Below are 25,057 nucleotides of genomic sequence, written 5' to 3'. Positions count from 1 at the left end.
GGGCTGGAATTTGTTTTGCCCATGGCTGCATCCTGGTGCCTAGATCAGGGCCTGGCATCTGCAGGCTCAGTGTTTGTGGAGTGACTGCCATTGGATCAGGATGTTCCACAGGCTGGCTCTGCCTCCCGCCAAAGCCTTTCTAGCAGAGGACTCTCTGAGGGTTTGCTTCGCATTTCAGAGTTCTTTCAACCAGAGATAATGTATCTTTGGCTTTGTATCATGAGCCAGTATCCCAGCCACAGTGCCATTACAAATGTCAGAAGGGAGTGTCACATGACTGAGAGCTGAGCCAGACTTGATTTTTTTGTACTCTACAGAATCAAAGTATTAGGTTGCCCAGGAGTTCCTAATTTCCTGCTTTTCAGGAAGTTCTATATTACACTGCTCATTAACTTATTGACAACATTTTGACATGACTTATCCTTACTCTGAAAGGATTCATTTTAATGATGGGCCAATGATGTATCTTTTTTCTCTATTTTATAGCATTTTCATTAAAAGTTTTTTTTTTAGTATCAGTTTTTTTTTTTTTTTTTGGCTGTGCTGGTCTTCCTTGTGGTGTAAAGGATTAGTTGCGATGCTGCTTGTAGAATCTTAGTTCCCTGACCAGGGATCAAACCTTCATCCCCTGCATTGGAAGGCAGATTCTTAACCACTGGACCACCAGGGAAATCCCTGGCATCTTCTTTAAAAAGCATGTATTATTTTAAAATGAGAAATAACCAATGACTTTGGGAGGGGGTAGGGATTCCTACTGAGTATGCATACCTCTTTTATGAGGTAAAGACTTGCCTGAATTTCTTATCTGGCCTCTGATCAATTTCTATTGATTAAGGAGGCAAAGAACTCTGGTTGGTAACACAGCCTCTAGGCAGAGAACGCTATTTTCTTCCTGTTATCGTGATAACAGAATCACCTTTTCCACAGCTATTTAAATCTAATAGGCCACAGAATCCTTTGGCTGTTGGGTGACACATTTCAAACCATAGTTACCTATTATGATATAATGCTCCCCAGGTGTGGTACTAGTGGTAAACAATCCGCCTGCCAGTGCAGGAGACATAAGAGACGTGGGTTCGAAGATCCTCCGGAGTAGGAAATGGCCCACTCCAGTATTCTTGCCTGGAAAATTCTATTTTTCAGGCAGAGGAGCCTGGTGGGCTACAGTCCAAGGGGTCACAAAGGATCTGACACAACTGAGTGACTCGAGCACACACAGTATACAATAGTATAATTCATAATTTTTAGGCTTCAAAAAATATAATCCATCAATTCAAAAAGCTTGGAATATTTAACACCATTGTCCATGAGATCAGAAATATTTATTCAATTAGATTGAAATCCTCAGAAAAATCAACTCCATAGCTTTTGAGGGGAGGGAGGTGCCATTTGATCTACTACCAAGTGGGGATTTGGGGAGGGGCAGGTATTTTGGGAGCTTGGGGAGGGAGATTTCTTTTTTTAAGCTTTTATATTTTCCTACCTCTAGGTGGCTATGAAGTGTCCTGGTCTCCTTCTGACAATGTTTGTCTAGATAAAACTTTTCTTTAAGACAGACCTTGTCAAAGACACAAGGTGGCTGTTGAGAGTACAATAACCCATTTACAAAATGTTTAATGGTCATTTGTGTAAGTCGATTTATATAAACAGAAAACAGCTCTATGTTTTCTTTGCCAAGACATCAAGCGAAACACTAGGACCAACACCATTAGGCTGAGGCTTTGGGGACAATGGCCGTACCTCCTCTGAATGAGACTTGAGCGCCACCTGGAGGACTCACTTGAAACTACAGCACGGCAACGGAAGAATCTCATGTTTTCAAGCAACCCGGTACAATTGGGGAACTGATGGACAGCAGAGGCAGGAAAGAACTGCCTCCATTCCGTGGTTTGAGCTCCTACTATTTCAAGCTTCCATCGGAGGATTGAGAGTAGTGTTACTGAGTGAGGTACTTTCAGCCGAGGTGGGAGATAAAACCATAACATCTGAAGAGCAGCAACATTAGCTTCTTAGTAAATACAGGTCAGGAAGTGTTTGCAAGAGGGAATCAGGCAAATAGTTGCCCAATTTGTTGCATCTTGCTATCCCCTCTCCTTACGTTGAGTAGAGGGGTACACACAATATCCACTTTATTCCCAAGATATAACTGACTGATAGTTAAGTTTTTTTAGAGGCATTTACATTTTAATAGATTGAAAGTCTTAGTAAAAAAAAAGAAAAAAAGAGACAGAGAGAGATAATAGCAGAATTTCCAGTAGATGTCAACTGTTGGCTTTGGTAGAGTAAGAAAAACCATCTCCTTCATTAAATACTTAATTATTCCTTTTAAACAAACAAGGTCGCTTCCTTACTGATTCAGTCATTTTAATGAAATTGTTTTAAAAGGAGTGTGTAACCCTCAAGAATCTGAATAGTGAAAAACGCCTGCATTTCCCGTTTCTGTATTTCTCCTGAGATACTGGAATTTCTAATGAGATAGTAGTCTCCTACCTCAATGCTTTTCAAATATCTCTGGTGAAAAAATACTTTTTCTTTTTAAATTTCCAATCACTTGGTGGACCAATGCTTGGGTAAATTAAAATCAAAATGTTATGAATTTTATGTTCATATCTAAAAACTTAGTGTCGCTCTGTATGTGTCACAGACTGTTTCGTGTGCAGACTGGCATTGGTCTGTGGATGGCATAGAGAATCACCCCTCTAGTCTCTCTTTAAAAATACTTGCATTTGGCCTACAGATCTCTGCCCACCATAGCCACTATGGTTACATTCAAGAGCTTGACTTACACTTTTCTTTTAACTTTTACAAGAAGAGAGTCTCCAAATCCATAATTATGAACATTTCAGATGCTTTCTTGTCTCCATTTTAAACTGACCCTCTACCTGCACTGTGTTGATGCAACTTTCTATTCCTTTGTTTATCAGTTCAATCCCGTTCAGGGTCCCTAACTTTACTGGCGGGGAATTTGGCCTGGATGCCAGAAGCTCGTGTAAGACACATGGGTAGCACAGAAGTTCAGATATTTGAGGATTCCCAGGAGGAATCCACCAGGAGGAAACAACATAGCTGACAAGACATATGCTTTCTCTTTTTTTGGCTGCCCACGGCACATAGGATCTTAGTTCCCCAACCAGGAATTGAACCCACACCCTCTGCAGTGGAAGTGTAGAGTCCTATTCACTGGACCACCATGGGATTCCTGCTGTACTTTCTTGATATAAAGATTATAGGAAAGCTTCAGTTGAACTTTTCTCCCCCAAAAAACACAGGTCGAAAGAGTCTTCTGACGGATAAGCGATTCCAGTGTTCTGAGTTTCTTTCATCCGCTGGTTGAAAGGCAATGAATTCTCTTTTCTTATCCCAATAACCTCAAACAGGAAATTCCACATGGCGGTGTATTAAGTGTTTGTAAATTTTCATTTATAAGGCACAAACCCTACACATCTCTCAAGAGAAAGGGAAAAAAAAAGATGCGAAGACAGTAACCTAGGAAGAGAGGAGGTTCATCAAACTGGAGTGAAAAGCCACCTCCCTTTTTAGTAAACAGAGACCTTATACTGATAGGAAATGCAGTCTTTGGGGAGGGTTTCAATGCAGCCCCCTTCCCTGGATCACTGCAGAAGGCGGTCCTCAGGGGGCTGCGAAGCCAGGACACATCAACTGTAAGAACCCACCCCCAACCCCCATCCCACAGAAGCTGCTGGCCAGTGATGTCCTAGCCGAACATTCTGCCTACAGGGTGCTCAATTCACCAGCCTCACCCAAAGGAGCCTTCGGGGACCAACCTTGCATGAGTACACACACATGCCTGTTCTGGGGCTTGATTTAAGCTGCTCTAAGCTGAGGTACAATGCTTTCCCAAGGACCGTGAACTAGGATAGTTACATGGGTCCTTCATGGGGCAGCATCTATTTAAGAGGCTGGACCTTGAGTTCCTCTTGAAATAATCAGATCCCTAGAACCAATTCACTCTACCAGGGGCTTTTTGAACATGCTGGTCAAAATCTGGAGAAGATTATCTGAAGAAAGCTCCAGATCTTCTGGCATGTAAGGCAGCCCTAGTAGATATCAAGTAATCCTGCAGTGCACAGGGATAAAACAGAAGGGTCCCATGACACCAAACAGTAGCCATGCTTACTGGCTGGGCCTCCTGATGGCTCTTGGCACTGTATTTTCTAGTACCGTTTCCATTAGTATTATATGAGAGTAAATATCCTGAATGTCTGCCTGGATCCAAGCATTTCCCGGAAGCATGACTGCTTCATCGTCCTCGCTATGCCCATGCAAGGTACAGCTGGGAGTGAATAGCACTCTGGAGAAAACAGCCAGGCAGACATCATCCTGAGAAAAGCGGGCTAGAGAAGGGACCAGAAGTCAGACGAATCCAGTATCCAATCACCAAAGACCAGCATCGCAGAAGAATGCCCATTTCAATACAGTGTGGTCCAGCCACCTTGTAATTTTTTCAGTCCAGTTAGATTTTCCCTTTAGTCCAGGGCTGGCCCCCGGAGGCCACAGTCAGATTTCTACTCAACTTTCAGGCATGAAGATGGTTCTTAATTCCGTGTCCAACGAACCTTAGCCGAGGTCCCTTCCCTTCCTGTGTCTCGCAAGGCTACAGCCCAGAGGATGAAAGATAAACCTTTCATTCACGACAATGATAACAAAACTCTTGGAACCTTTGGCGTCCCAATGCCATAGCCATAGCCACCCTTGGAAATATGTACTCATTTAAAAGCCCACTCTTAAAAACACAAAGTCATCTCCTACTGTTGACTCAAGTTCTCCCCAAATCACGACAGGCTGCCTCCACACCGCGCCCCACCTGGCAGCCTCAGGAATCTTTCTTGGTCAGTCTGGCCTTGATTTTTTGTCTCAAGAAGGCTGCAGTGCCTGCACTGCAGCCCACCACAAGGAAGAAGGAGAGGCAGGCCAGGTAGATGGACAGGGGGCTGTGGCGTGGCAGGTAGATGTCCTGTCGCCCCTTATAGTCCAGGAGGATGGCCTCCAGCTGGGAGAGTGTGCAGACAGACAGAAAGGTGTGGAAGATCTGGTGCCCATGGCCCACGATGTCACAGGAACCAGGGAAGTACTTCTCTGGAACCGGGCAGGAGAAGAAGTAGGCACTGACCAGGAAGAAGATGATCTGGAGGGTGTGGTACCAGGCCGCTGGGTCCTGGCAGCCAGACAGGTGGCATAGAACCACACGATGTACCACGGGGCTGATGTCCAGGATGTAAGCCAGCCCGGACGGCACCACCTGGCAGATCTTCCTCATGACCGGGTAGGGCCGGCGGTAGCGGTACTTGGCGTAGCAGCAGCCGGCGCAGGATAACCAGCCACAGAAGGCGGCGGCGGGCAGGAAGAGGAGCCAGAAGTGCTCGTACCAGGCTTGGTCGGAGGTGTAGAAGAAGTGGACCAGGGCGCTGCCGTACTGGTAGACGCTCACGCCCACGTAGTCCACGAAGTAGAAGGTGTAGTGCGAGAGCTCCGACTTGGACTGCAGCAGGTGGGCCAGGAGGCTGAAGGTGAGGTACGTGATGGAGGACAGGACATAGACGAGCAGGGGCAGCGTGTAGGCAGAGGCCCACGGCAGGCCCTCGGCCTCCACAAAGGCCCAGAACCGCAGGAGGACGGCCAGGGCCGCCAGCAGGTGAGTCCAGACGTTGACCACCTCATTGTGTTTCTGAAAGAGGCTGAAGAAGTAGTAGCGCCACTCATGGCCGGTGGGGCGGTACCCGGCGCGGATGTAGGGCTCCCGGAAGAGCTGGGGCACGTCGGTCTCGGGGACGGTGCCGGGCATCTTGGGCAGCCCATCCTCCAGGATCTTGGGCAGGCGTCGCAGATGCTGCCCGCTCACGGACAGGGTGCTCAGACGCTCCAGGATGGCGGTCGTCATGGCTGCCCCGGGATGCTACCTACAGGAAACAGTAAAAATGGGCAAAGATGCCGTGAGAGAGGGGCAAGTTTTCTAGTGCAGCTGGGCAGGCGGGGACTGTAGACAGCTTCTTTGAGCCTCATTCTTTTTTCATATGTAGAATAATAGAGTTGGACCAAGGTCCCTTACTGTCCTGATATTCTGATTTTGACATCTCTTCTACCCTCTACAGTGTGAGGCCAAGTTGCATCTTGTAAAATGGAATGTTGTTGCTAAGTCACTTCAGTCATATCCGACTCTGTGCGACCCCAGAGATGGCAACCCACCAGGCTCCCCCGTCCCTGGGATTCTCCAGGCAAGAACACTGGAGTGGGTTGCCATTTCCTTCTCCAAAAGGGAATGTTAGCAACCCTATTTTTATGACATCTACCAAGTAACTAAGGGTACCTTTAAAGCTTTGCTAGATGATATTTGCTAGATGGCTCAGTGGTAAAGAATCTGCCTGCCAATGCAGGAGACTCAAGAGATGCAGGTTTGATCCCTGGGCTGGGAAGATCCCCTGGAGAAAGAAATAGCAATCCACTCCAGTATTCTTGCCTGGAAAATCCCATGGACAGAGGAGCCTGGTGGGCTACAGTCTCTGGGGTCACAAAGAGTTGAACACAACGAGCACACACCCTTAAACAAGACAATATTAAAATGTAATCAGACAGGCTCTAAAAGTACAAAGTATTTTACTGAAATACAAAAATGATCAATGTTGATATGATGAATGAGAGTCTACATTTCTTGAGCACTAATCTTAAATTATCCACTAATTTCACTGAGAACTTGAAAATCTGAGATAAGCAATAGTAACTTGAAATTCAAGGTCATCCATAGGGTGGTAAAGACCAAGGAATATTCTGGGAAATCTTAAGAGTTGAACAAAATGAACATGTGGCCTAAATTTAACATGAAATCTAATTGCAAAGATTGTGTGTGTGTGTTTAAATTATGCTCTGGAAAGCAAGTAGTTTTGGACTCGCCTTTCCTGAGTACCCAAATCTGTATCCAATAAGTTTCAGGCTTCAAAAATTTAACTTGCACTTGGAATTTTTAGGTGATACATGAACCAGATGAGCACGGTGATTATTTCATAAAAGAGCTGCAAAATTTCAGATAAAGTTACTGAATAAAGCAATAGATTTTCAGTCTATCTACAGATACCTTCATATTCCTCAAACTCTTTTCTTCAGAAAAATTCAAAACCTGATTGATTCAAATGTCCTCCCTTTCTTTAGAGTCCTTTAGCAAAGGATACAGCAGTGTTTCTCAGGGCACTGCAGATTTTAGCCAAGAAAATGTCATCTTCCCATACACACTTCTTAATCAATATTAAAAGGGAAAAAAATACCTCATCGGGTCAAAAATGTAGGGCATGAAAATTAATAAAATGTAAAAAAAAAAAAGTCTAGGGAGACTTGGAGTTAAGCGTTTGGGTGGCTGCTCCCTGGGTGACTTTGGGCCAGTCACAGACCTTGCCAAGCTTCAGTCTCTTCATCTGTAAAATGGGGTGATCATTGTCCATATTGGGTGCGATGTTTTGATGGTTAAATGAGAGACTCTAAATAAAGTGAGGAGCACTCTGCCTGGCCCATCTGGGTGCTTGAATGTCAAATCCTGCTGCTATGTTATAACTGGGAGCTGGGCTCTGTGCTGGGGTATGGAGACTGATTAGATCTGCTCCCTGCCTTGGAGGAGGTCAGACTCTACAGGATGGACAGATACACAGGTAAATCATGACAGAAACCTGGGATGAGTGCCCCACGAGAGGCGAGGGCAGTTCACTGTTTCTTGTGTTTTAACAATTGATAAAATATATTTATTTAAGGACAGTACAGGGGCCACCCATAAGCGATACATGAATAGAACAGAGAACACAGATCCAAACAATTCGAATAAGAGAGATATACTTGTTGCCCACAGACCACGAGGTCTCTGTAAACAACCAAAGCAGAAGGTGGAAGGGATGGGTGAGTGGGCTTTTCCAAGTGACCCCTGAACTAACTTTTAAGGAAAAGTCAGAATTCCCAAGAGACAATGGGGAAGTGGGTTTGGGTTGGGGTGTCGGAGAAGGCAGTGGCACCCCACTCCAGTACTCTTGCCTGGAAAATCCCATGGACAGAGGAGCCTGGTAGGCTGCAGTCCATGGGGTCGCTGAGAGTCGGACACGACTGAACGACTTCACTTTCACTTTTCACTTTCATGCGTTGGAGGAGGAAATGGCAACCCACTCCAGTGTTCTTGCCTGGAGAATCCCAGGGACGGCGGAGCCTGGTAGGCTGCCGTCTATGGGGTCGCACAGAGTCGGACACGACTGAAGCGACTTAGCAGCAGCAGCAGCAGCAGTGGGGGTAGAAGATGTCCAGGCAGAGAGCAGGGTCAAAGCCCAGGCTCCCGAGGAGGGGGCCCTTGTGTGGCTGGAAGGACGACGCTGGCTCCAGAGATCTGGATCCCGTTGACATGCCTGCAGCGCCAGCCTGGGCTTTGTCATCTGGGAAGCAGAGCTAATGACATAGGACTTTATGATGTAATGCCTGTAAAGCGTTCAACATGGGGCTTGCTCCCAAATCCTCAACTGGCAAAATGTTGCCATTATTATGACATGGTTGGTGGTTGGTGCGAGAGGCAGGGGGCATTGATGAGCAGAGGGCCCAAGGCCTGCTCTATACCGGGTCCTGAGACATCTGTTTAGCCAGCACCCACCACGGATCCCCCACCAGGATCCGGCTGTGAACTGTGCCCATAGAGGAATTAAAGACACCAAGAGAAACTAAGAGTCAGTCAGAAAGACAGAAAGAGGGGAAGCGGGAAACAGAAAAAACAAAAAGGTATCATTTGAATGCCTTAATTCATTTAAAAACAAGAAAACAGAAAGAGGAAAAGCTAAGCAGTGCTTCCGCTATCAGCCAGCAGAGGGATCCAAGAGCCCGGAGTTTTAAGTTCGGTACAGCCTCGCCTCCAGCTGACCTCTGTGGCAGTTGGTGACTGAGCACAGCAGGGGAGGTGGGGCATGGGTGGGGTGCACTGGCCCTGGGATCGATGGATCCACTGCAGGGCTGGGCCTGGAACGGGACGCACCGAAGCTAAGGTCTGCATTGGCTGAGAAGCTCTAATGGGAAAGCAACGCTCGCGGGGGCTTTGGGGAGCTAAAGGGCTCTATTCTTTACACACAGGTTTCTACCATGTCTGGTGAAGCACAGAGGGAGATGAAATGAAAGTTATCAGTTTGGTTTTACTGTTGAAAAAAAAAAGAGGTGAGTCACTGGGGGTATGAGCTGTGGGAGAAGGAATCCCGGAAGAAGCTGCTTGCTATGCTCCACCCGCATTGCCCACTAAGTGCTGTGTGCTTAGTCGCCCAGTCGTGTCTGACTCTTTGCAACCCCATGGACTGTAGCCCGCCAGGCTCCTCTGTCCATGGACATTCTCCAGGCAAGAATACTGGAGTGGGTTGCCATTTTCTCCTCCGGGGTATCTTCCCGACCCAGGAATCGAACCCACATCTGCTGCATCTCCTGTATTGCAGGTAGATTCTTTACCTGCTGAGCCATCAGGAAAGCACCCTACTACCCCCTTAGATAGGCTTAACTTCACCAAGACAGAGTGGGCACTGCTTCCAGAAATAGGCATCCAAGGGCCAGCTGTAGGGACTTCCCTGGTTGGTCTAGTGGCTTGGGCTCTGCGCTCCCAGGGCAGGGGGCCTGGATTCAATCCCTGATTGGGGAACGAAATCTCACATGCCGCAACTAAGACTCAGTGCAGCCAAATAAATACAAATATTTTAAAAGGGGTGCCAGCTGTAAAGCCTGAGAGCACTCTTTGGAAGAAACCGCATCTTGACGCCGTGGCGCTGGTGCAGGCACACACACACCCAGCTTTCCCTAAGGCCCCTCCTGACTCCCCACCTCCACCCCCAAGGTGCCCTAGCTCCCACCTACCCTGGCCTTGCCTCCCCATCACACTTCTCTCCCAGCCCCTGACCCCTGGTGATGCATTCACTTCCCCACCAACAGCCAGTCCCTTTAAGGGCAGGGACTTTGTGGTGTGCAAGTTCTCAGGCTAAAACGGTTTGCAGCATATAAAATAATCATACCCTTGATCATGATTTACTGAACAAACAGTTCTTTAGGCCCAGACATACAGCACCAATTTCATTCTGTTCTGCCAGGTTGAAGGGGGAAAATAAAATCATGGTTTGTAAGTTGGGAAGTCTGGCGGTTAATATTTGCTCTACACAATGAGCTATGTGGCCATGCCCAAGACATTTAACTACTCAAGGTCATTCTCCTCATAAATAAGAGTGGGTGGGAGATGTTTTCCTGTCTCTCTACGTCTTAGACAAAAGAGTCAATAATGAAAAATGAGCAGTAGCTGAATGGTACTTTGAAAAGACAAACCCTGCACATGAAAGTATCAGCAAGATTTGAGCTAAAGAACACACAGACGGGTTACAATTAGTAACTTACATATTTTGTACCTTATGATTGATTTTAATGCAATCTTTGAAAACGGAAATGGAATTTAATAATTTTGGATACATTTATAGATTCTTCATAATACCTCCCCCAACTGCTTTATATAGAGTTTAATTAGATTTAGATTGTAATAGGATTGGAATCAAAAGTTCTGTTTCTTGAGTATAATATCTGTACCATGAAAGTACTATAAAATATTACATCATACTTTGGACTACTTAGGAGTCCAATCTTAAAGTTTATCTCGGGTTCTCCTTTAAAACTATTAATAAAGCTAATAGTTTTACACATAGAGTATGCCATCTAAAAAAAAAATTAAAAGCTGCGCATTTGGGAAATGGACATATTTGGCATTGATGATATTTTATCTGGAGGCCAAATAGAGGACTCTAAGGCAGTGATGTTCCCTAATTACGAGGGCCCTAGGGGAACTGACTACAGACTTGGAGTAGCCAATTCCCTGGAGAAGCCTGGATGAGGAATTAGCAATTCCAGCCCAACCATTCATATAGGATTTTAGGCACATGGTTCAAATTCTCTATACTTGTGTCTTTGTCCATAAAAATGAAGGAACAGTCTCTACACGTTCGAATGCTATGAAATTCTGTCATCCATCTGGGCTAGGTTTTGCTATGTGCTGAAGGTCCAGCCGTGAGCTGAAGTCACCAACCAACAGACCCAGTGACATCACCTCGTGTCACTGTCGTGGGGGGAGGAGGCTCACACAGATGGCAGGAAGGTGGCCTGCTGGTTGTTGGACAGAGAACAAAAGAGCAGCAATTTCCATCAAAGAGGGAAGAAGAAATGCTTCCAGAATCCGTAGATACCCAGCCTCACACAATGCTACAAAACCATAAATGACTGAGGAGGAACAGTGGCCAAAATGCCAGCTTGGTGTCTGTTTATAAGGCAGGGAACCCTGCTGTGAGCAGCCTTTGGTCTGACCAGAGACTTAAGTGGACTTGCAACAGCCTCAGAAAACCCCAGGACCTCCACAGTCATCCATCAAGTAAGAGGCCTCTGGGCGCACACTGAACTTGGCAGCCGTATCTGCCAAGGATCAGACCACTGTTTATAAAGTCATATTTTAAAAGGCGGCAGTACCAGCAGAATTCTATTATTAGCAGAGACAATTTTAACATGGGTTCAGACTGACCAGCTGTTAACGCATATCCACTCCATATTTAAGAAAACCTAAAAAAACAAATAGGGGCTTCCCTGGGAGCTCCTTGGTAAAGAATCTGCCTGCCAAGCAGGAGATGTGGGTTCGATCCCTGGGTTAGGATGATCCCCTGGAGGAGGGAATGGCAACCCACTCCAGTATTCTTGCCTGGGAAATCCCATGAACTGAGGAGCCTGGCAGGCTATATAGTCCACGGGGTCGCAGAGTAAGACACGACTTAATAACTGAACCACCACCACCACCAACAACAACAAACAAATAGCATTTCAGCATCCAAAACTGGGAGCTCTGATTTAATGCTGATAAATCTATACAATGGAATACTACACACCCTTTAAGATAATTATGTAGATATATTGCACTTGTTGCTATAGAGAGATGCATGTGACAGAAATGTGTGCTCCATTGTTTCTCACTGTTCTGGCACTTAGAACAGCACATAGTAGATGCTCAACAAAGACTTGAATAAATACATGAATGAAAGACATTATTACAAAGGAGCAAATTAGAAGTATGCATCCCATTTTTGTAAAGATATACCTATGGCACAGAGAAAGAATGAAATATAATCAGAACATCAATACAGATATTTCAAAGTGATGGATGAGTCAATACTATTGTATTTTTGACAATGGGTATTTACTACTTTTATAACCGGAAAAATGAACTTATTGCTGTTTTACAAATAGGAATATTTGACACAAATCTACAAAAACTGGTAAAACGATTAATCAATATATTTAATTAGTACATCCTTCTCCCCACCTGCCAAAACATTCCAGCAATATAAAGGAATATATACTTACTTGTGTTATCCTGTGGATTTCAAGCTCAACTAGTTAGTATATCATGCTAATGACCTTCTTGTCAGAAGCGTCGACTGGAGAAAAAATACACAACTTAAAAGTTGCGAATTATGTTTTATTAGCAGAACTTTCCCTAGCCCAACCTGTGTATGTCTTCTGGGTAATCGGTGGCCAAAGTTATTAAGATAAACCACTTGGAAAGTCAGAGAAAGACAATACCAGGGGAAATGTTTCTTTTTAAATCACTAAATCAGTCTTTTTAAATCATTGAGAAGAACTAAAATATGTTTTGGAAAAAGACCACATTTCCTAACTTGAAATATATGTCATTGCTAAGAACTTGATACTTCCCCAACTGAGATGATGGTGCTCTTCTGCTAACAGATGTCCTCTATTAAACAAAGCAAGTGTGTCCCTCAGGGCTAAATAAGCAAACTAGACTCCAGTCAGCAATATTTGACCGGGTAGCTTTAAACTTACAATAGATTCATGGATTTTCTTGGCAACCTTGGCTTTCTCAAGAGCACAAAGTCAGAATGTCTTTGTAAAATATTTAATTCATTATCATAAATGTACAGCTATCAATAGAAGCAGCTTTTATGTTCAGATTTTTAAAAACTTGTCTAGGAATAATTTTAGATTTACCAAAAAGTTGCAAAGATAGTATAGAGGCTTCTTATATACACTTTATCCCTAATGTTAACTAAGGTGCCAACATTGGTTGGTTCTATTAATGCAACTCTAGACTTTGTTTGGAGAAGGCAATGTCACCCCACTCCAGTACTCTTGCCTGGAAAATCCCGTGGACGGAGGAGCCTGTAAGGCTGCAGTCCATGGGGTCACTGAGGGTTGGACACAACTGAGCGACTTCACTTTCACTTTTCACTTGCATGCATTGGAGAAGGAAATGGCAACCCACTCCATTGATCTTGCCTGGAGAATCTCAGGGATGGGGAGCCTGGTGGGCTGCAGTCTATGGGGTCACACAGAGTCGAACACGACTGAAGTGACTTAGCAGTAGCAGTAGCAGCAGAACTTACTGAGGAGTCAGCCTCTCAGACTCTCTGAGGAGCCGCTCCAAAGATATAAGAAAGAGGCCTGGATATATTAGGAAATTTCTTCGGGAAAAAAAAAAATGTAGTGGAACATTAAAAGATCAACTGCTTATTTAAAAAACCAGATATCTCAAGTTAATGATGTTAATGCTTTGCGTATGGGAAATTGTAAGAGTCTGGGTTTATTGAAATTATTCCTTAGATATATATCTTAAACTTTCTAGGATCAGTATTCAGTTTTTCTCCACCCTGAATCCCCCCCAGGACTCACCTGAGGGGTAGCTGCAATGGATGAGGGCTTGATGGTGGAAAGCATTCTCTGTTAATGGAATGACAGGCAACATTTTTGCCGCAGGAGTAACATAGCTATACTTGCCACAGTGTAAGCTAAGGGTCATGGGGGTGGAGATGAGGGGGTTGGTTAAAGGAGAAAAATTGTGTAATATCTGCTGGTAAGGCTGCAATCATGTTCTCTGAGCTTCGGAAAGCCAGTACAGTATATATAATATTGTGTATACAATATTGTCAAAAGACTTTTCTTGCAGCACACAAACCCAAAGCGCCTTAATAAGCGAGTCCATCTCTGACTTTGTAGGCCCTGGCACGGCTGAATCCTGCCTATGAAAAAGGTGAGGTACACCTGTTTGCCAGGAACACATGTCACCTGGGCTCAGGGATCCCCGCCTCTGAATCTCTTCCTCTGTGGCTCTCCCTAATATGGATAGGAGAAAGAAAGTGTTAGTCACTCAATTGTGTTTGACTCTCTGCGACCCTATGAACTGGAGTCTGCCAGGCTCTTCTGACCTTGGGATTTCCCAGGCAACAACACTGGAGTGGGTTGCCACTCTCTTCTCCAGGGGATCTTCCCGACCCAGGGATCAAACCTGCATCTCCTGCATTGGCAGGCGGATTCTTTACTGCTGAGCCACCAGAGAGCCCTCTCCTCACTTGAGCAGGTACTATTTTCAAAACGCCTCATTACAGACCCAGAATGTACCTTCCACATGTAATAAGTAGCATCTGTGTTTCATGCTAGTGGTAGAATGCGGAGGAGCTGGGAACAGTTTAGAATGCATTGGGCAGTCTAAGGTCAATGGCCAGCTTGGCTGGGTGTGACGATCCTTTTCCTTCAGAGACTGCTTGTTTGGGTAAAGGTGAGCTCTACAGTCTGAACCACCTGTAATTAAAGCCTAGGGACAGGGAGCCTCTTAGGACTTTCCACAAGAGTGGAACCACTGGCTTCATTCGGCACAGTCTGGCTTCAGCTACGCAATCTCTCGCCTGCAGGAAGCTTTATTACCCAGGTTCCGCAAACCTGCTGGGACGTGGGCCAGCCCAGGTAAACCCCAAAGAGAACCACAGATTGCCACTGGCAGGAAATCAATCCTGGAAACGTACTTTCCACAGAAGAATCTGATAACAAAGGAAGGCTGGGTTGGCGCAAGGAGTTAGGTGTTTCCTAGCAATTCAGTTAACCCTTTTGCAACAAATGCCATACACTCTATCAGCGGTTCCAAGACTGGGGTTTTTCAATTTTCTAGCACGTCATTTCATTCACAGTTTTCTCTATAGACATCCTCAAGCATGCATTCCTGATCAGTTGCTCAGTCATGTGCGACTCTTTGTGACCCCATGGACTATGGCCTGCCAGGCTCCATTGTCCATGGGATTATCCCAGCAAGAATACTGGAGTGGGTTGCCATTTCCTCCTCCAAGGGATCTTCCCAACCCAGGGATCAAACTCCTGTCTCCTGTATCTCCTGTATTGGCAGGCGGATTCTTTACCACTGAGCCCCACCTGGGAAGCCCAGACATCCTCAAGGGCTTAGTAAAATTCTATACTAGCCATGGAGTTTTCTCCAGGCCATCTTGATTTCTTTCCTCCCAGAACACTTGCCTACTCATCTGTCCTACATGGTTTGATTAGCAGGATGTCTGGACTTGCATGCTACTTGCCTGCTGTGCGTGCAGACAGCCAATTACTGGGTCGCAAGTTCCTTGAGACAGAAACATAAACTTCAGTTTAGTTTAGTTCAGTTCAGTTCAGTCGCTCAGTCGTGTCTGACTCTTTGCGACCCCATGAATTGCAGGACACCAGGCCTCCCTGTCCATCACCAACTCCCAGAGTTCACTCAGACTCACGTCCATCGAGTCAGTGATGCCATCCAGCCATCTTATCCTCTGTCATCCCCTTCTCCTCCTGCCCCCAATCCCTCCCAGCATCAGAGTCTTTTCCAGTGAATCAACTCTTCTCATGCGGTGGCCAAAGTACTGGAGTTTCAGCTTCAGCATCATTCCTTCCAAAGAAATCCCAGGGCTGATCTCCTTCAGAATGGACTGGTTGGATCTCCTTGCAGTCCAAGGGACTCTTAAGAGTCTTCTCCAACACCACAGTTCAAAAGCATCAATTCTTTGGCGCTCAGCTTTCTTCACAGTCCAACTCTCACATCCATACATGACCACTGGAAAAACCATAGCCTTGACTAGACGGACCTTTGTTGGCAAAGTAATGTCTTTGCTTTTGAATATGCTATCTAGGTTGGTCATAACTTTTCTTCCAAGGAGTAAGCATCTTTTAATTTCATGGCTGCAGTCACCATCTGCAGTTTTGGAGCCCCAAAAAATAAAGTCTGACACTGTTTCCACTGTTTCCCCATCTATTTTCCATGAAGTGATGGGACCAGATGCCATGATCTTCGTTTTCTAAATGTTGAGTTATAAGCCAACTTTTTCACTGTCCTCACTTTCTGCCATAAGGGTGGTGTCATCTGCATATCTGAGGTTATTGATATTTCTCCCGGCAATCTTGATTCCAGCTTGTGCTTCTTCCGGCCCAGCGTTTCTCATGATGTACTCTGCATATAAGTTAAATAAGCAGGGTGACAGTATACAGCCTTGACATACTCCTTTTCCTATTTGGAACCAGTCTGTTGTTCCATGTCCAATTCTAACTGTTGCTTCCTGACCTGCATACAAATTACTCAAGAGGCAGGTCAGGTGGTCTGGTATTCCCATCTCTTTCAGAATTGTCCACAGTTTATTGTGATACACACAGTCAAAGGCTTTGGCATAATAAAGCAGAAATAGATGTTTTTCTGGAACTCTCTTGCTTTTATGATGATCCAGTGGATGTTGGCAGTTTGGTCTCTGGTTCCTCTGCCTTTTCTAAAACCAGCTTGAACATCTGGAAGTTTACGGTTCACGTATTGCTGAAGCCTGGCTTGGAGAATTTTGAGCATTACTTTACTAGCGTGTGAGATGAGTGCAATTGTGCGGTAGTTTGAGCATTCTTTGGCATTGCCTGTCTTTGGGATTGGAATGAAAACTGACCTTTTCCAGTCCTGTGGCCACTGCTGAGTTTTCCAAATTTGCTGGCATATTGAGTGCAGCACTTTCACAGCATCATCTTTCAGGATTTGGAATAGCTCAACTGGAATTCCATCACCTCCACTAACTTTGTTCATAGTGATGCTTTCTAAGGCCCACTTGACTTCACATTCCAGGATGTCTGGCTCTAGGTCAGTGATCACACTATCGTGATTATCTGGGTCATGAAGATCTTTTTGTACAGTTCTTCTGTGTATTCTTGCCACCTCTTCTTAATATCTTCTGCTTCTGTTAGGTCCATACCATTTCTGTCCTTTATTGAGCCCATCTTTGCATGAAATGTTCCCTTGGTATCTCTAATTTTCTTGAAGAGATCTCTAGTCTTTCCCATTCTGCTGTTTTCCTCTATTTCTTTGCATTGATCACTGAGGAAGGCTTTCTTATCTCTTCTTGCTATTCTTTGGAACTCTGCATTCAGATGTTTATATCTTTCCTTTTCTCCTTTGCTTCTCGCTTCTCTTCTTTTCTCAGCTATTTGTAAGGCCTCCCCAGACAGCCATTTTGCTTTTTTGCATTTCTTTTCCATGGGGATGCTCTTGATCCCTGTCTCCTTACAATGTTACGAACCTCAGTCCATAGTTCGTCAGGCATTCTGATGGACTTACCCATCCTTTATTCCTCTTCTCAGCAATTATCAGATGAAAGGAGGCCCAGAATGCGTCAATGGATGTTTGTTCAAAAACAAAGTGAAAGAAGACTCTCCTTTGGCCCTCTTTGCTTCTAAAGGTAAAACCGGTGAGATTTTGGATAAGGAACACATAAGGGATTTTTTCAACAGGAACATTTGACTTAGATGTTGTTTATCTGGGTGTAGTTCATCCACTTGGGAGGTATCCGTAACAATATTTAAATTGTTCACCGGGTTTCCAATCACCAGATGACTTTTGGTCCATTTCCTCCTATCATTGGTACTTTTGTGCCCAAGAATGCCTAAGCAAAGATGCAGGGAAGAGAGGCCAGGCAGAAGAAAAATAAAGTCAAAGAACACTGGAGCAGGAGTTAGGAGACCTAGTTTTTTATTCTCATTGCATAGAAAAGCAGAACAGACTGTCCTGGTTCCCTGAACAAGCCACACACTTCACAGTGCCAAGCCTCTATCTATGCCTGGCAAACCCTGCTTCTCTCTCAAGTCCAGGCTCAGATAGAACGTTCTCTGGGAAGTTCAGCAACAGCCTCAAGCAGAATTAATTGCACCCTGTTATATCCCCTTAGCCTTATGTTGTAACTGGTTGTACTTGTGTCTTCTTTACATTAAACTGTGAAATTCAATGAGTTGCACAAGGGAGTCACTCACAACATTTAAAACATGTTTTTAGTTTGTATTACTTCATCATGAGAATAACTGAGGTATAGAGAATTGAAGTGACTTATTCAAAGCTCTGAACTGAATCTGCCCTAAGGTATGGGCACTGCTTTCTGTGTTCCACCCATCAAACACAAGTGGAATAGGAAGAGCTGGATAAGTCGTGGGAGCCTGCCTGCCTGTGAGCTGATGGCAGCCTCGGAAAAAATCCTGCGTCTGGCTGGGACATTTGCCTGTGTGGTCCAGAGTCCCCTCCCAGGCATCCCAGGAGGCTCTCCTAAGGGAACCCCTCTCCTCTATGGGCTTTTCCACAGTTGAAGTAGAAACTCATGATGAGTAGCTGATCTGGTTAAAAACTCTTAGTCATTCCGCAGACGAGTTTCATTGGAAAAGGTCATTGGTTCAGATCAGCAGCTGTGAACAGGGCCCCACCCTGGTCTTCATCGCCATCATTTTACAACCACCTGCCCGCCTTGCTGGCAGTTTCTACAAGGTGGTGGCGGTTTCTCACTCAGGGTTATTGAACTCCAGGGTCTCAGATGTGATGCCCGTCCCCCCTGATCACAACCCACCTCATTTCCGGCTAGACTACTTCCTCCCACCAGCTCACAGGCTCTGGGCTCCTGGGGACCTCCAACCCTTCTTCTCTTGGTTCCCCCACCTCACTTGGCCCCACTGCCATCCCAACATCCCATTTTTAACTGAAAAACCCTCAGTAAGAGGAAGACTATTCTATCCTTTTAGTGAGATTCTGAAGTTGAGCATACTATCGGTCTTCTTCCTTTTCTTCTTTGTCAAGGTCAGCAGGAAGCAATGATCTCTTTTTTTCACGTTCTTCTAATTAACCAGGACTTTCTCTGCTTCCATTTACAAATCCTCTTCTTGGAAGTGTACTCGTAGGCACAGGACTGCACTCTCCTGGACAACTAGACACAAACTGTTCTTGGCTCCCGTAAGACAAGAACGACATTTTTTTGATCTTAGTTTTGCTCCAGGGAAATTAATGGCTAATTTAAGTTCTTTGAGACACTCTAATCAATCAGTCTGTCCAGAAGACGCCATAGCTTCATCTTCAGTACTTCGTTATAGTTGTTTAAATGCTTTCTTCGTATTAGCCACTTGGCTTCCCCTCTGGAGCATTCCATGCCCTCCATCCAGCCGCACCCTGCTGATTTCTAGTTTCTCTTTTTCCCTCAGCAGGTTCTGGGTACTGCTAGAGAAGGTCATCAAACATTACAAGACCATGTTGAATTTGTGCCTTTTCACTCCACAAGACATCACTGTATCCATCTTGAGGTCCCATCAGCACCTTAAACTTCGTGTGTTTAAAACCAGACCTCTGCTGTGTCTAGTTCTGTGACTGGTGTGACCAATCTCCTGGTCACCAAGCCTTGAAATCAAAGAGAAATTTCTTCTTTTCCTCCTCTGCTAACATTCCAGTCATCAAATTCTCTCTTTTTTTTTTTTTTAACTGCAGTATATTCCTTCTCTCACTCCCCTGCAGGCTGGTACACTGTCCCAGTTAGATTCCTATGATAACCTCTTAACTGATCTTCTTATGTCCTCCAACCTCTGGCCACAGTTTCATCTTATTTGATTTGGCTAAAGTTCTATGCTCACAAAGCCACTAGCTTTATTCTCTGCCAAATAAAGCTCACACCCATAATGCAGCCAGTCAAAATCTTCCCTGCCTTGATCCTCACCCTCAACATTATCCACTGCTGATTTCATGCAGAATGAAACAGATCAGAGTGAAGAGAACAGAACCTGTCAGAGTGCACCCCACACATTAAGGATAAATACTGCCATGAAACTCCTGGTTCCTAATATAATCTCTTACGACTGCTACTGCTGCTAAGTCGCTTCAGTCGTGTCCGACTCTGTGAGACCCCAGAGACGGCAGCCCACCAGGCTCCCCCGTCCCTGGGATTCTCCAGGCAAGAACACTGGAGTGGGTTGCCATTTCCTTCTCTAATGCATGAAAGTGAAAAGTGAAAGGGAAGTCACTCAGCCGTGTCCGACTCTAGCGACCCCATGGACTGCAGCCTACCAGGCTCCTCCGTCCATGGGATTTTCCAGGCAAAAGTACTGGAGTGGGGTGCTATTGCCTTCTCCGAATCTCTTATGAAGGGTCAGGCTATACGAAGGGTCAGGCTAATGTTTGAAAACCACTGATCTCTGTACCATTAGCTATTCCCAAACGTGCCCTGTGATTTTCTCTTTCATTTTGAAATTACAAAATGCTTGGCGTACAAGAGAAAAGTATAGAGGATGATACGACAAACAACTGCTTGTCAAATCTTGTGTCATATTAAGATTCAAAAATATATATACACGATCCAGAGAAAACTCTAATTTGAAAGGACACTTTCACCCCAATGTTCATAGCAGCAAAAACTATTTATAATAGCTGGGACGTGGAAGTAACCTAAGTGTCCATCAAGAGACAAATGGATAAAGAAGATGTGGTACACATATATAACGGAATACTACTCAGCCATAAAAAGAATGAAATAATGCCATTTGCATCAACAGGGGGTAGACCTAGAGAGATGACACTAAGTAAGTCAGAAAGAGAAAGACAAATACCCTACAATATTACTTATAGGTGGAATCTAAAATGAGCTTATTTATGAAACAGATGCCCAGACATAGAAACAAATTTACGGTTACCAAAGGGGAAAAGGGGTAGGTGAAGGATAAATTAGGAGTTTTGGATTAGCAGATACAAACCAGTATATATGAAATAAAAACAAAGTCTTACTGTATAGCATGGGGAACTACATTCAATATCCTGTAATAAACCATAATGGAAAAAAATATTAAAAAGAATATGAGTGTGTATATATATATATGTATCTAAATTACTTTGCTGTACAGAAGAAACTAACACAACACTGTACGTCAATTATACTTCAATTAAATGTATAAATGCATGTATATAAATATGTCACTACGTATGTGTTTTTTGTGTGTGCATATATACATATATATAGATGACTGTGTATACACATATGACAGGGAAGCCTGGTGTGCTGCAGTCCATGGGGTCGCAAAGAGTTGGATACAACTGAGTGACTGAACAACAACAAATAGATCATCTATGTCTACCAAACAGGTAACTGAGATCTAGCGTCCTGTAATCACTCATTCCTTTCCTCCTTTCCTCCCTCCCCAGCAGCAGGCACTACACACTAAATTTGGTGTTTTTCATTCCCACTAATGTTTTCATATGAAAATATTGAGATTATAAAAGTATATAACTACCTGTAATGATTAATTTTAAAAACACAAAATTAAAAATCCATAAATGATATATATATAGGGGTTTTTTAATCTTTATATAAACTTTGCACCTAATGTTCTGCAGCCTTCTTTCTTAATTTAATGTTTTGTGTTTTTCCCATGTTAATTGCTATGTGATTCTCTGATTCATTTTCTCTGCTGAATATTTTCCAATGTATTTGTCCCTCCTTCTATGGACAGACAGACAGGTTATTTCCTTTATTTGCTGTGACAAACAAGGCTGCAGTGTGGTCTTCTTGACAAGGCTGCAGTGTGTGCCTGGAAGGGGATTTCTTTTCAGTCAATCCTAAAGGTAATCAACCCTGCATATTTACTGGAAGGACTGATGCTGAAGCTCCAATACTCTGGCCACCTGATGCAAGGAACTGACTCATTGGAAAAGACCCTGATGCTGGGAGAGATAGAAGGCAGGAAGAGAAGGGGGTGACAGAGGATGACATGGTTGGATGGCATCACTGACTCAATGGACATGAGTTTGAACAAACTGTGGGAGATAGTGAAGGACAGGGAAGTTTGGCATGCTGCAGTCCATGGGGTCGCAAAGCGTTGGACATGACTGAGCAACCGAACAACTTCAGGTCTTGGGCCAAACTGTTCCCTTTACCTGGAAGGGCCTCCTCCCTATCTCTACCTCTGAAAACCTCACTCATCCCTAAAGTCACTTCTCAGAGGCTGATTCCTTCCGTGCCCTTCCAATCCACTGGGTCAAAGCAAAACCCCTTCCGCCACCTGCAGTTTGTGTCACAAAGTGATGCCATCACATACTTGTCCTGGGGTGGTTTGGGTACTTCTCCTATATCCCTAGCAGGCCTTATGAACAAGCACTGTCTCACATGACCTTAAGTCCATTTCCTTCACTTAGAGCCTGGCACATATATCTGTCTGGAGTGAACCCTCAGTGAATGAACACGGAGTCCACCGAGCTTGTTTTCCTTCTTTTGGTACTAAGTACTGCTCTCAGCGCTTCCCAGGTGGCTAAGTGGTAAAGAATCCACCAGCCGATACAGGATATGCAGGTTCAATCTGGGTCAGGAGGATCCCCTAGAGAAGGAAATGGCAACTCACTCCAGTATTCTTGCCTGGGAAATCCAAAGGACAGAGGAGCCTGGCGGGTCATAGTCCATGGGGTAGCAAAAGAGTTGGACATGACTTAGTGGCTAAACAACAACAACTGCTCTCAGCGTGGGATGACACATATCTAATGACAACAGTCTGCTGTATTCCTGTGCCTTTCCCCACAAGGGCAAAGAGAAGCCTGTCTCTACCATCTACATGCTGCGTTGGGAGAAGCCGGGCACTCTCAGCTTGATAACCACCTGGGGGCAGATGCCTGTAGGCAGCTGTGCGTGCGCACTCGAGTGCACTCAGTCATTCAGTCAGGTCTGACTCTTTGTGACCCCATGGAATGTAGCCCACCAGGCTCCTCCGTCTATGGAATTCTCCAGGCAAGAATACTGGAGTGGGTTGCCATTCCTTCTCCAGGGGATCTTCCTGACCCAAGGATCAAACCTGCACTGCAGGCAGATTCTTTACCACTGAACCATCAGGGAAGCCCTCTGTAGACAGCTGCTTCTGCATAAAGATCAAGGGGAGAAATCTTCCTCCTCTTCAAAGCACCCAAGATATTACATTTATGCCAAAAATTTTGTAAGAATTTTGTTCAGGGAGTTCCCTGGTGGCAGTAGTTAGGATTCCAGGCTTTCATTGCCATGGCCCAAGTTCAATACCTGGTTGGAGAACTGAGATCCTGTAAGCCACATAGGGTGGCAAAAAAAAAAAAAGTATTTTGTTCAGAACTTAAAGCAAACTGAAGGCAGATAAGATTGTTACCAAAATACAGGGTGGGGTTTAGCAGGGGTCAGTTTCTGAGCTCGGTGCTGTGCCTTTTCAGCCAACAGATGCTCATTGCCATCGTGTAGGCAGCAGGTCATACAAGATGTCTGCTCCTCTTTCCTTTACCAGGCCCCTGTGACCTTAGCAATGATCCTGCAACTTTAGGCTGGGGAGAGAGTCACAAACAGCAAGTGTGTTTTCAATGGCTGCTGGCGTGGCTTCAGAATCCTCAGCCAGGGCCAGGATTGTGGGGGTGAAGGTGCCGGTCCACCTGCAGACGTTCATCATCCCCTCATCCCTCCAAGTTCAGTGCAATGGAGATGAGGGCATGGTAACAGACTTCTTCCTGATTCCAAAGTAGAGATTCGTGCTCATTGTACTTCTCAGTTAGGCATGGGAAAGGTTAAAACAGGAGATGTGAAAAAATCAGTTCAAGAATCCAATGCTGCAAGCCTCTTTCCATTTTTTCAGAAGTTCAAAGTAGTGACTTACATGATGGCAAGTTGATACCTGTGTATACCAGCCTCATAAATTAGTAATATAACATGTCCAGCTCACAGGACTTTTAGAAATAGCTCACTATTCCATGCCATATGACCTACCAAACAGAGAAAAACAGAACAAGTACTCTCAAGCTGGCCTGCTTCTATTTGGATTGACAGAAATGTCAGCTGAAGCTCTGAAAATCCAAGTCTTATGGAGTTTAAAGCTCAGAAACAGGCTAAACAACAACATGCAAACTTAGGTGTAACTATAAAAAATCAAACTCCTGACTGTTGTTTGGAGGTTATGGGGTTTATAGAAAGGGCCAAGAACAACCAATTCTCTTTACTGTAATATAACCTCAAGTCTCAGATGACATCTGATTATAATCTGTGCAAACTGCTACCTGAGTGCCTGTTTTTCCAATTGAGTTGAAATGCGCATGTCCACAGTTTCTGCGTCAGCTGCCCACCGTCCCCGCCCCCCCCCCCCCCCCCCCCCCCCCCCCCCCCCCCCCCGGCCGCTGTGAATTTTACAGACACACACCAGGTGATCATCGCCTGGGTCTTGCCACACACCACCTGTGGGCCCTGGATGATTTAAACATCCATTGTATCACAGCTGAGAGACAGACAATGCCTTCCAGGCCTCGCTCAAATCTCATCTTCTTATGGAGGTGCAAATGAAAAAATGTTGCCTGCCATTCCAGTCAACAATGAATGCTGCCCACCATCAAGCCAACAGCCACTGCAGCTGCCCTCAACGGTGCATCCTGAGGGCAATTCAGGGTGGAGAGAACAGGTTTCTGGCCCTACAAAGTTTAAGATGCACATCTAAGGAATAATTTCAATGAGTGCAAAGGGTCTTGTCTCTTCCCAAAGATAGAAAAGCACTAAAATCATTAACTCGAGATATCTATTTTCTGTGACTAACAGTAACCTTTGATGTTCAATCACATGTTATGTTTTCAGCAAGAACTCCTATATAGCCTGGCTCCAGGGAATCCCCCTTAGGGTCTTTCAAAAGCATTTGCTGAGTGCTGTGCTTTTTAAAAATTTTTTTTAATTTAAAATTTTTATGTGCTGTTATTTTTTTAAATTTATTTTTAATTAGAGGATAATTGCTCTACAGTGTTGTTGGTTTCTGCTGTACAACAATGTGAATGAACCATCAGTATACATAGGTCCCCTCCCTCCTACCCACCCCCATCCCATCCCTCTAGGTTGTCACAGAGCACCAGGTCGAGCTCCCTGTGTCACACAGCAACCTCCCACTCACTAGCTAGCTATTTTATACATGGTAATGT

At 44.8% G+C, this 25,057-nt stretch overlaps 1 protein-coding gene across 5 annotated transcripts in view; it reads right to left on the bottom strand.

Moving 5' to 3' along the window:
• Positions 1-1,300: 1,300 nt before the first annotated feature.
• Positions 1,301-25,057, bottom strand: part of PAQR8 (progestin and adipoQ receptor family member 8) — a 115,412-nt gene continuing 91,655 nt past the window's right edge. For all 5 annotated transcript variants that reach the window (XM_070778118.1, XM_019986201.2, XM_070778119.1 and 2 more), the window contains one exon: positions 1,301-5,918. In XM_070778118.1, the coding sequence (XP_070634219.1) occupies positions 4,835-5,899 (1,065 nt within the window). In that variant the 5' untranslated portion in view covers positions 5,900-5,918 and the 3' untranslated portion in view covers positions 1,301-4,834. The remainder of the gene's footprint in view (positions 5,919-25,057) is intronic.

This window comes from Bos indicus, chromosome 23 (assembly GCF_029378745.1).
Source record: "Bos indicus isolate NIAB-ARS_2022 breed Sahiwal x Tharparkar chromosome 23, NIAB-ARS_B.indTharparkar_mat_pri_1.0, whole genome shotgun sequence".
In the NCBI taxonomy this organism is placed as follows: Eukaryota; Metazoa; Chordata; class Mammalia; order Artiodactyla; family Bovidae; genus Bos; species Bos indicus.
Note: the sequence above shows the minus strand (reverse complement) of the source record. Positions and strands in the feature narration are given on the sequence as shown.